Here is an 11,875-nt window from a genome sequence, read left to right on the forward strand (position 1 = left end):
ATACTCCGTGTATACTACTTAGAACATACCATACCCAAGCCCTAACTAACTATCTATCATCATCCAGGTCACATAAATTCAAATCAACCCAACTCAAGAACGAATCTCACGAGACCAAAGACACAAAAAAAAGAAAAGAATACAAAAGTCAATCCCACTCCGTACAAAATCCCCCTTAAAACTCTCACATGCACAACTCCCAAAACAGGCCAAACCGCTATTCCTATCCTCCGTCCCCTGAGGAAGCTAAGTCCTAGTCCCATCAGCCACGTATCAGTTCTCTCCTGACATCCAAGGACAACATGCTTCTATTCGCTGTGACCCTTGGCACCTCTCGCTCCTGGTTGAATCTTATTTTGGTACTTTGGGACAAAACTTGGAAGTCATGACTCGTGAAAGGCTACAATGGTGTGTGGATTGTGAGGGAGTGAGCACAAGGCTCCAGGCAACCATTGTCTTTTTTTTTTTTCTTTTCATTTCATAGCATGGGTCTGTTCTCTGGGTTTGTTTTGCTTTGCAGCCTTGTACTTTTGACAAAGAAAAGATAAAGAAAAAAAAGCAATTATACAAATTACCAAGTGAGTTTATGGGAAGAATACCCGGGAGAAGCATTAACACAACATTATGATAACGTTATGATAACCAAACCGAAAGGATCATTTCCTCTCAGAGCACAGGTCACAGCATCGCAGTATAAAACCCAGCGTTCCATCTCACTGTCTCATCCTTGAGTTCTGGTTGATTCTTCTTTTCTTTCTAAATGCAGACCAAAAGAAAGAGGTGCCGATTGAGCAGCGGTGGTCGCTGGACCACAGAAGAACGACTTCGTCTATTGCGACTGCGTGATCTGAATAAGCATCTTCGTTGGACTCAGTTTCAGAAGGTGAGTTTTGTCAACTTCCTTGTTGTTCAGGTACCCTTGCTTTGAGTATGTTAGGGTTGCTGATATAGATTACGTTCTTGCTAGACATACTTTCCGCGACGATCCTATATGGCTTTGACAAAGGCTTATTCGGTGGGTTTTCCTTCCCCCTTTCTTTGTATTGCTTCATTGAGATATACCTCGTTGATCTCTGCTGGTTTCTCTCTGGCTAATGTTTTTGCTGGGTTGTTTGGTTGAAGAGGTTTGCTGACCTGGACAAGGATATGAAATTGAACCAACAAACTAGGGGCAACGCAATGGTGTGCATTCCGTCCCTCGGCCAAAAACAATAACATCATTTGCTTACCGATCCTATTGTCTTATACCAGACCAATACTGCTAGCAATGGAACGACACTCCCATTCAAGACCAATAAGCCAAACAAACGACCAAACACGGACGAGCGCTCCGTCAATGAACGGGCCAATAAACAGTCTAAAACGGCCGAGAAAGATTCGACCTATGCGCCTGACGAAGACGGCGAGGGTTCAGAATTTTCATTTGGCGGAGATATTGATATAGATGGTGGCCCGGTATGTCACCCCCCGTCTAGCCAGGGCCGAATAAATATACTAATAAGCATGCAGACGAGCCCTGTGAATGGTCGAACAAGAAGTTCGGCGAATTCCTTGGCAAAGAATAATGCTCAAGCAGCGAGGATACCGCTGATATCTCAAAATCGCAGGATTGCCACAAGCTCTCAGACAAGTGTGTCTGATAAGACAGCTCCGGAGTCCCCTAGCCGGACTAGACAAGCCAAGGGCACTGAGAGGGTTCTGGGCGCTATTCACAATAGCAAGCCTGTATCGACCACTGCAGCGATGCAAAGTATCAGCCTACCCAAAGCCAATCCTAGCAACCCGCCTTCTAAAGCTTCGCAGCCGCCACCGGCCAGTACGCAAATAGAAAGTCTGGGTTCGGGCACGGCACACGACCTATGGTCCAGCCTTGTGAAATCTATTGCAGATCACAAAAAATCATATGAATTGCTGCCAAAATTCGCTGAGAGACAAGGGAGCGAGCTCATTAAGTGGGCTCTTCTCGACTTGATTTCTGATGCTCATTCTTACCAGTCCGCTCAGCAACTTATTGCGGAGCAAACACGAGAGCTCGACACATACAAAAAGGGCCAGGAATCTCTGGAGGCAGAGCTATCGAAAGCTAATGGCGAGATCGACACATATAAAAAGAGCCAGGAATCCCTGGAAGCAACGCTATCAAAAGCTAGGGGCGAAATAGCCAAATTAGATCAACAACTCAAGTCAAGTCAATCTCAGAGTTGCAAAGAATGCCGCCGACTGCAGGAGCGAAATACGGCTCTGGAAGAGACCATCAACATTGTAAAAAGGCAACTTCTCTCTGGTCCAGCAGAAAGACGTCCCCCTCCTAGCTCGTCAACGTCTGCCGGAGTGGTATCTGGTTGACAGCAAGCTGAACCAGCCTTTGAACCCATGTGAGGGTAGGTATCTGTATGGTTACATATAAGCGATGGATGTTTGAGTGCTCCTCCAGATCACCTATAGTTAAGCATGCCCTGACTTACCAAGTATTTGCAAATTATATACCGTGAAACTTCTATGCACACAGAATTTCATCATAAAGAGCTATTGGAAGTCCCAGAGCACGTCAAGACCGGATAGAAGGTAAAATGTTCACGATGGCAGCAACTTTTGCACTATCATTATCAAAGTATGTAATAAGATGTAAGGAGAGTCCTGAATTTCCCACTCGTGTCACACCTAGTGGCGAGATAACTACTGTTCCTCGGCCTCCTCCTCAGGATACTCCTCCGGATACTCCTCATCATCGATTGAGGCTTCTTGATATTGCTGGTATTCCGACACCAAGTCATTCATGTTGCTTTCCGCTTCCGTAAACTCCATCTCGTCCATACCCTCGCTGGTGTACCAGTGCAAGAATGCCTTGCGACGGAACATGCTAGAGAACTGGTCGCCGATACGTTTGAACAATTCCTGGATGGATGTTGAATTACCAATGAAGGTTGAAGCCATCTTGAGGCCCTTGGGAGGCACGGAGCAGACCGTGGTTTGGATGTTGTTCGGGATCCATTCAACGAAATAATGGTTGTTCTTAGTCTGGACGCCACGCATTTGATCTTCGACCTCCTTCGTCGAGACTTTTCCACGGCTGAATCATAGTTAGTCTTTGCAAATCATCAACTGCGGAGGAAACGTACAAGATCGCGGAGCAAGTCAAGAAGCGGCCGTTATGGAAATTAGCAGCTGCCATCATGTTTCGGGGATCAAACATCTGTTGGGTCAATTCAGGCACTGAGACGGCGCGGAATGAATGGGCTCCTCGGCTGGTCAGTGGTGCAAAGCCCACCATGAAGAAATGCAGCCGGGGGAAGGGCACCATGTTCACAGCCAGTTTTCGCAGGTCTGAGTTGAGCTGACCAGGGAAACGAAGACTGACAGTAACACCAGACATGACTGCCGAGACCAGGTGGTTAAGGTCACCATAGGAAGGAGAAGAGAGTTTCAGGGTGCGCATGCAGATGTCGTAGAGGGCCTAACTTGATTAGAACACATTGTCACTTATGACAGTAATGACCTCGCACCTCGTTATCGATACAGAACGTCTCGTCGGAATGCTCCACCAGCTGATGAACAGACAATGTGGCGTTGTATGGCTCCACCACCGTATCCGAGACCTTCGGCGAAGGCGCCACCGAGAATGTGGCCATCATGCGATCCGGGAATTCCTCACGGATCTTCGAGATCAAAAGAGTTCCCATACCGGAACCAGTACCACCTCCAAGGGAGTGTGTGATCTGGAATCCTTGCAGACAGTCACAGCTTTCGGCCTCACGACGAACCACATCTACAACAGAATCAACCAACTCAGCACCCTCGGTATAGTGACCCTTTGCCCAGTTATTTCCCGCGCTTGATTGGCCGAATACAAAGTTGTCCGGTCGGAAAAGCTGTCCAAACGGACCAGCACGGACGGCGTCCATCGTGCCGGGCTCCAAGTCCACGAGGACCGCGCGGGGAACATATTTCGCGTTGCCGACCTAGTGGATTGATGAGCGGCCGTAGTACACACGATTTAGGGGTGATTAGCAACCTCATTGAAATAGACATTCATCCGCTCCAGTTCTTGGTCGTTAGAGCCCTGGTACCTGAGACTCGATTAGGAGCAGTCCGTCACGTCATAGAACATGTTACTCACACTCCAGACGCGTCGAGACCATGTTCGCCGGAGATTATTTGCCTAGAGTAATGTCAATATGCATTCCATTAAGGACACCCTGCCTGTTGAGCATGTGAAAAGGATAGATCAACAGTGAACTTACCAGAAGGCGGTACCAACTTGGTTACCCTAAAAAAGAGAGCGCGACGACTCAGTTATCTTGTAGAGTATATCGCTCATGATTTTACTTACACACTGGCCAGTTTGGAGGTGCACCTTGAGGGAGTTAGCATTGTTATGTTGTTCACGTTGGAGATGGAGCGGCGGGGGAAGAGTGGGGAAAAGAAGAGCTCCGTGACTGCTCCAAACAAACTTACGATCTCACGCATTGTGGAGAAGGATGAAGTATTGCGATACAAGAAGGTATTAGGGGGTAAGAAAAAGGGATTGTCAAGGAGAAGATGGGATTGAGATAAGAAAGACGGGGGGAAAGGTGATGTTGGGCAACGAAGAAGCGGCGGGAAGATTTATTGGGAGAAGAAAAACAAAAAGCAGTTAGGGGAAATCGTGATCCGTCCGTCAGGTGTCCGTCAGGCGATTGTAAAGTCGTAAGTAAGCAGTGCGTTTGGTGCTAACGGCATTTTGACACCTTCTTTTTGAGCGAATTCGCCTGGGCCTATGGATTCATTCGATTCATCCAGCCTTGGGCCCAAAGTACACTAGTCCCAACTTTGCCTCGAATCCGCTGTTGCTGTTTTTTTTTTTTTTTTTTTTTTTTTTTTTTTTTTTTTTTTGTTTTTTTTTTTTTCCCCCTGGTTTTTTCAAAGGCCATACTCTTGACAACTCAACGACTCAATCCGGTTCAGAATAGGACGTATAAGCGACAGGAGCAAACAATAACAGAGCAAAATCAAATTCAATGTTGATCCACGGGTACCCGAGCAGTTCTATAATTTATAGCCATTTGTTTCCAATTGACTCCAAGGACTGGTACAAAAGGACAACAACGAATGTATATGGATGTTGTTCACCGCTCTATTGGTTTTCCTACGTATTTGAGAACGCGTGAGAGAGTTCGACCGGGATCAGACAATACAATACCTGGAGGACCCTAGTTGATGGATAAATACTTACGCTAACCTGTCGTGGCTTAACGGTTACCAACCCCCAAGACTGCCAGCAAACGGCACTGAGAAATGAGACCAATCTGATATCATAGGGATCAGCATGCTTTCATACAGATCGGATAGATTTGCAGCCTAGATTTAGTAAGGCTAGACCAAAGAGCCTGAAGCACAGCGTACTTAACCTGAAAACCTCATAAAATACTATATGTGTATGTTCTTATGAACTCATGACCGTCTCAACTTCAAGAAAGCTTTCTCAAACGCCTCCATCAACGGGAAAATATGCTCCTCCCTGAAGATAAGTATCCGACGCAGTCCTTTTAACAAGGTGCTGGAATCGGGCCTGTCAAAAGCAAGATATGTTCCCTTGCGCTTGCCGCGAAGGTTCTCTATGAACTGTGGACATTTCGTGGTCAGAGTACCAAGTCTAATATGGAGAATGTCGCCTACGCGAGCCTGGAAAGGTCAGAACTCTGTATAATACTAAGTGTGATAAAACGTACTGTCTTTTCTACAATATTTTCGCGGGATAGCTCATCAATAAACTGCATTACACACGATAATGTGTGCAGCGTCACCCATCCATGTAGAAAACCCATCAGTCAGTTGCCTCGTTTAAACACTATGGAATTGAGGTCAATCTTATGTATTAAAATGCTGGTAAGCTTTATCAGGAGGAAGAGAGCCGTCATTGAAGAAGTAGTCCGCAGTCTGTGCCTTCTTTGAGAAAGTCACGATATCAGCCGGAGCGGAAAGATTCCAATGCTTTTGCAGACAACACTCCTCTTCACGACAGTTCTCCTGCTCGTGATCTTCTAGAGGGTATTTTAGCTGAGGAAAAGAAGTTTGGGGCCACTTGAGGGATGTAATATCAATCTTGCGTACTGGTTTGAAGCGAGTAGCAGACAGACTAGCGAATCCACGGCCGTAAAAAGAGCTTTTGAAGCTAAGGGTAGCCAAATCCGGGGCATAGAAGATACAGATGGCTCAAGAATGACCGTAATCTTGAGACTTAGCGATACACAAATATGTGCGGAGTGAATGTTTTGTTTGCCCAGATTGAAATCTAGAAAGCGTGTGTGTGTGTAGCTGGCTTTATTCTCAAACATCGACCCGGACAGCTTCCCGAGTCCTTCTCCCCATCCAGACCGGGACATTGCTCCAGTGGCTCATGACATAAGTCATTTCAAGTAAAGAGACAACGACTAGCAGCTTGGCACACAAGCAACCGATGAAACCAAGCCGGGGGTCGCAAAGTATTCCCCGCAGTGAATTCCGGTCGGGTAACTGTACCCGAGCTAAAGACTAGAATATGAACATCCAGACCGTCGCTTATCGTACATATAAACCGCCCCCTCCCCCAAACGAGAAGAACAACACAAAGTCATCTAAAGACGAATATCAATCCATTGTCCTCCCAAGATCAAAAACCTCCAGACAAACCACCATGTCCAAACTGACCAACTACCGCCTTCTCTCCTTCGACGTCTACGGTACCCTAATTGACTGGGAAACCGGCGTGTGGAACGCAATCCAGCCAACGCTAACGGCAAACAAGGCGCAAATAACACGGGCAGACTACCTTGAGCTCTACTCTGAGCTCGAAAAAGCCCAACAAACCAAGACCCCAGATATGCCCTACTCACAACTCCTCTCCACAATCCACCCGCAGATCGCCTCGCGCCTGGGCTTGAACCCACCCACCTCAGAAGAAAGCAAACATTTCGGCGAATCAGTCGGCCAGTGGCCTGCGTTCCCGGATACCGTGGAGGCGTTGAAGCGTCTGTCGAAACACTACAAGCTGGTCGTGCTTTCGAATGTGGACCGGGAGTCGTTCCAGAAGACCAATGCGGGCAGCTTGCAGGGGTTTCCATTTGATTTGATCATCACGGCGCAAGATGTGGGGTCATATAAGCCTAACCTGGCTAACTTTGAGTATATGCTGAAGGCTGTGAAGGGGCAGTTTGGGGTCGAAGCGGAACAGGTGCTTCAGACGGCGCAGAGCCAATTCCATGATCATCATCCTGCGAAGAAGATGGGGCTCAAGTCTTCCTGGATTGAGAGGCCGGGGGCTCTGATGGGGAATTTAGAGGATAAGATTTATGATTGGAAGTTTGATACGCTTGGAGATATGGCTGATGCTGTCGAGAGGGAGTTGTAGACTGCTAACTTGACATTGATTTCCACCAGGGCAAACTTCTTGATGATAAGATCATAATTGAAATGTTAATTCCTTGTCAAGGCCAGTGTCACGAACGTAGTAAATGTAGTCCATCCTTTGCTATATATAGTGTCTACATAGTACGGCCCATGGTATCAGTACAATTCCAACAGGCGCTGTCGGAAAGGCCACGGGAAAGCTAGTTCGCCTAAGTTGGATTGAAGATACTTTCGAATATACTATACCAGAAGTATTAACAAGGATTTCGAACGCGAAGCTGGCCAGAGACCTATGATTGGTGCGATTTCATGTAAATATGTGAAGCTGTTGAGCATACGTAGGTATGTAGTGGGTATGTGACCGTATGTCTATACAAAAACCCGAAAACATGGCCCTCCTTCTTCCTAGATTGATATAGGTTAAAATCTTGGAAAATTTCAACCTGTTGGGGCGCTGGCGCAACGGTAGCGCGTTGTAAGTACACACTTAACCAAGCAATGTCTTGAACTTAATTCTAACAAATTCACAGCGACTCCAGATCGAAAGGTTATCCGTTCAAATCGGGTGTGCCTCAATTCTTTTTTGTACTTTTTTTTTTATTTCCCCCAGGTCTGTAAAATATGCTACTATAATGGTGAAGATATTGCAGATTGTGTAGTGGTTACATTATCCAACACCTTTTGTTCTTGAATTTTGCCATGAGAGATACAGTTGTCAACAATTTATGCCCCAGAAGCCAAGGCTTTTTAGATTTGGCAGAACCGACATGTTAACCGGCAGGATTACGATGTCAGCAGGTATATGGGGAGTTTAGTTTCCAAGAGCTTCAATATTTCGAATAGCCTATCGCAGGACGATGATGGTCAAATCAACCGCTTTTATAACATCCATATCAACAGAGATTCATATGCTTACCCCGCTCGAGGTAGCACAAAGAGAGCCAATGCCATGGCATAGTACGGGCTATTGTAGATAGAGATAGAGAACAGTAACTCGGACCGAGACCTGGGGTTGATGCCAAAAAATTGTGGCCAGTCCATAGCCACTCGGGTACGAGCACCCGGCTTGCTTCTCGACCTCTATTCAATCCCTGTGCGAAGTGCCGAGGATAACCCCTACATCCTTGTCCATGGTAGTATAAATTATTCAACTATGAGATCCTGTTTTATCTTTAACTTCCCGCGGTGTCCAGTTTCAACCCCTGATCAGGGATAGAAGAAACCGATTTTGTCTGGATGGACGGCTACATTGAGACTGTGCCAATGCTCGTTGTTCTGATATTGTGGTTAATCGGTTTCCTCTAAATCACGTGGGAAAGAAGCTCTCGATGCCCTTAGATTGCCTCGTATTTTGTAGCTGAACACCTAGTGAAATGTGTCTCAACTGTTAGCCGTACACACTCAATCGTCTACAAGATTGAGGATAGACTTTGCGGAAGTGGTCGAACCATCCGACGCTAGTCGATTGCAACGATCCCGTTCATGGTATTGTATACAAGAATTCTCCTCAACTGATCCTTTATTTTTCCCAGTGGAAGCCGGCGTAAAATTCCCAGGGTTGTTCGTTCCGGACAAAAATGAAGGGCTCATCTCAGTAGTAACTCTGTGTCACCAGATCTCACTTATCTGACCGTAAGTTCAATCAATCATGCCTTTGTCACAAGGCACCAACTTAACAGCTCTGGCCTTGTGACTTACATAACCTGAGATTGCCGTGAAAAATTCACACAGAGCAAAGAGTTGGGCCCTCTCGAGCGCCTAGTACTATCCTCATAGGTCGCCGTCATACGGGAGCATCTGGGTTTGGAGGGAACGCCGGTAGTGATAAGTCATCAGGCCAAAGCATGGTCGGCAAGCTTTCACCGAACTGCATCCCTGTTTCTGGGAAAGATGCAAAAGCTCCAAGCTCTTGAGGAAAAGAAGAAAAGAACCCGTCAAAAGATCCGGCTGGCAACTGCGAATTTTCGAGCCCAATAGGTTCAGATTCGTCCCCCACATTGGATGGAGGAGTCTCGGATTGCCATAGCATAGCCCAGCGTCTAAACTGGTTGTATCCGACGCCCGATTCACCAGGGTCTGTGTCTTCATTTTCGGCTCGGCTGTCTAGACGCCGTGCTGCGCGCTCAAGTGCCTCGATAACTGCTATTTCTGAACGAGCCGACTGGAGGCCAATACACATCCGGCGTATCAAACTCATGCCTTGCGTAAGTGCCCCACGTAACCGTTCTGTTCGTGTGTTCAAATTCTGGGCGATAATGGCCAATAGCGCCGCACGGCAGGAGCTAAATTCAGTATATGAAACTCGTGCTACACCGACAGTGTCCTGTAACAATTGGCATAGCTCGACGATCCGGAGAGCGGCTTGAACGCAGTCAAAACACAGCTTTGCACCAGCATCTACGGCTGAACCAGAGCGGTCCTCAGCAGAGGCCGATGAGCTTGATGTGCCAGCAAGAATCAAGGGGCGACCTATGTACATGATTATCGTAGCGTATGTCATTTCCAAATGGACATTATAGCGGAAAAGCGGCTTGGAAGGATCAAGGTCACGGCAGTGCACATCTTCGGGCAGTGTGGCCCACCAGCTCCTGAGTTCATCACGCACGTGTAGGAGCTGCTTAAGATAGATTTGATGTAGTTCCACCGGGCACTTTCTCAGCCGGGATCTGGATTCATTAAAGGTAGTCAGCAGAGGGAACGACTTGGCTAGAAGTTAGGTTTCTTACACGATGGGTGCAACCTTCGCAAGCTGCTCAGTCAGCTGGAGAGTGGCAGTCATATTAGGTAGATTTGTGGTTCGGCCAGAGGGACGCAGCTCGGGTATGTCTTTAGGCATGTCGCAGTCTATCTCAGCTGGGGACACGGAGACTGGGCGTCCGTGGAGGATACTGATCCGTCTATATTTGGTATACAGTTAGAATAGTGACCATAACGAGAGTTACTGTATTGTTTCTTACCTATCCAGTGCGTATGCAGACCACCAAAGACGGTTCCGCAACTCAATGGTGCGCGCATCTAGACCTTCCTCTCCAAACTGACGATGCATACCATTCTGGATAGCCATCTTTATGGCAAGCCCAAGGTAAGTGTAGGCAAGGCCGGAGGTATCAATCGGCATCGTATAAACTCCGAATAACAAGAACGCCTGGACAGTTTCGACGGAGGCGGTGGTGATAAGATCGGGAATCAGGCGGCATGAGAACCTATAGAGTGCCAGCCCAATAGTATCATCAGGTAGGTGATCTTCGCCGGACGTACTCTGCAAGTATGGGGGTCGGCTAGCATGCATGTAAGCGAACTGAGTCCCAGATGCGAACGTCATGAAAAGGGTACAGATCCAGCCGGCATCGTTGATATCTAGGTATCGATCTTCGGTATAGTAGTAGTCTAACTTCTGCCGGAACTCCGTTTCGTCGAAATAGTAATAATTCGTTTGGGTATATTCAAGAAATGTTTCCAACAAAAAATCTGCAATATGTCGCGGCGGGAAATACTTTCTTGCTGAAGCAACAATAGAGCTAGGAGACTGAAGACCAGTTGCACGGAAAGGGTCATGGGAGTCACCCGTCTAGATATAGTTGTCAGCATACATATGAGAATATGGAGTAAACGAGCAGTACCATGCTGTCATCGGGGTCGTTTCCCAGGCTTTGTAATTTTCGACGGATCATCCGTGAGAAATTCCTGTGAGAGAATTCCCCAGAGTAGACTGTACACGGGATGGAGGTAAGATACTCGGCATCTGGAGAGCAAAGCTACGTCCACCATGACTTACTCATCGTACTCGTGGAAAGGGGATGAATGGAATAGAGCTCGCTGGACCCTGGAATTAGGGTTGAAGGCTTTCTTGAGCTTACTCGGTCCCTCTCCAGAGCGTCCGCCACGAACTGAAGGTTTGATGGCTCAAATGATATGTCGCCCATGAAATGTCGCACTATCCTCTCGAGACATCGTTCCTTATCAGAGTCCCGTTGCGGGGAGGTGCTAGCTCTATAGTAATGTAAGTTGAGACATCAAGCAACTTTCTGACAAAATATCAGACCTTGTGTTGCCATTACTGGCTGGTTGCGCAGGGGCCTGGCTGTATTGACAGTTTCTTTTGTACCGTTGGCATCGCAAGCAAGGCATACCGCCCTGACCTGGAGCAATTAGCAACTGTAACAAAAATAAAATAAAATAAAATAAAATTGGTGTATGGAATTAGGCCCATACATTTCTCTTTATGATATCTGCATGGGTTGCATCTGATATGAAGGTGAATTGTTAGATTTCAGATATAGAGCATGTGTGTCTATTAGTCTTACGCTTGTGCGGCCCTCTTCCGTAAAGCGTCGGGAACCCTCGGTCGCCTCCGGCGGCCGACCTGCTTGCTATTCTGAGGCTCTGTCATCACTTTGATATAGTACTAGCAGTCTGACCCTGAGATATGGTATTAATGGGGCCCATAAAGATCGCCCAGGGATTAACACTGAGGAGGAGCGCGGAAGAGAAGTTAATAGTTAAGTGGAGT

At 47.0% G+C, this 11,875-nt stretch overlaps 4 protein-coding genes and 1 pseudogene across 5 annotated transcripts; 3 read left to right on the top strand and 2 right to left on the bottom strand.

Annotated features, from left to right (window-relative positions):
* Window positions 1–470: 470 nt before the first annotated feature.
* On the top strand, window positions 471–2,511 carry BDV37DRAFT_190537 (uncharacterized protein). The gene is made up of 4 exons (XM_032079657.1): window positions 471–883; window positions 968–1,015; window positions 1,144–1,182; window positions 1,252–2,511. Exons 1-4 carry the CDS (start codon window positions 761–763, stop codon window positions 2,344–2,346), a joined length of 1,305 nt encoding a protein of 434 aa, XP_031945495.1. The 5' UTR covers window positions 471–760; the 3' UTR covers window positions 2,347–2,511.
* A 165-nt stretch (window positions 2,512–2,676) lies between these two features.
* On the bottom strand, window positions 2,677–4,467 carry BDV37DRAFT_268601 (tubulin beta chain; the record flags this gene model as incomplete). Its single annotated transcript, XM_032084211.1, has 8 exons — window positions 2,677–3,070; window positions 3,120–3,454; window positions 3,504–3,959; window positions 4,013–4,067; window positions 4,118–4,159; window positions 4,242–4,267; window positions 4,331–4,354; window positions 4,456–4,467. The coding sequence occupies 8 exons, from the start codon at window positions 4,465–4,467 to the stop codon at window positions 2,677–2,679; spliced, it is 1,344 nt and encodes a 447-aa protein (XP_031945496.1).
* A 2,185-nt stretch (window positions 4,468–6,652) lies between these two features.
* On the top strand, window positions 6,653–7,366 carry BDV37DRAFT_279127 (putative haloalkanoic acid dehalogenase; the record flags this gene model as incomplete). Its single annotated transcript, XM_032086263.1, has 1 exon — window positions 6,653–7,366. One exon carries the CDS (start codon window positions 6,653–6,655, stop codon window positions 7,364–7,366), a length of 714 nt encoding a protein of 237 aa, XP_031945497.1.
* A 447-nt stretch (window positions 7,367–7,813) lies between these two features.
* On the top strand, window positions 7,814–7,940 carry BDV37DRAFT_t34 (annotated as a pseudogene). Its single transcript has one exon. The product of its transcript is annotated as a tRNA-OTHER (tRNA).
* A 1,111-nt stretch (window positions 7,941–9,051) lies between these two features.
* On the bottom strand, window positions 9,052–11,875 carry BDV37DRAFT_190560 (Zn(II)2Cys6 transcription factor). The gene is made up of 8 exons (XM_032079659.1): window positions 11,670–11,875; window positions 11,578–11,609; window positions 11,408–11,504; window positions 11,141–11,355; window positions 10,986–11,074; window positions 10,323–10,933; window positions 10,092–10,262; window positions 9,052–10,031 (listed from the first exon to the last, which is right to left on the bottom strand). The coding sequence occupies exons 1-8, from the start codon at window positions 11,753–11,755 to the stop codon at window positions 9,149–9,151; spliced, it is 2,184 nt and encodes a 727-aa protein (XP_031945498.1). The 5' UTR covers window positions 11,756–11,875; the 3' UTR covers window positions 9,052–9,148.

The sequence above is a fragment of the Aspergillus pseudonomiae genome (genome assembly GCF_009193645.1).
Source record: "Aspergillus pseudonomiae strain CBS 119388 unplaced genomic scaffold BDV37scaffold_7, whole genome shotgun sequence".
NCBI classification, from domain to species: Eukaryota; Fungi; Ascomycota; class Eurotiomycetes; order Eurotiales; family Aspergillaceae; genus Aspergillus; species Aspergillus pseudonomiae.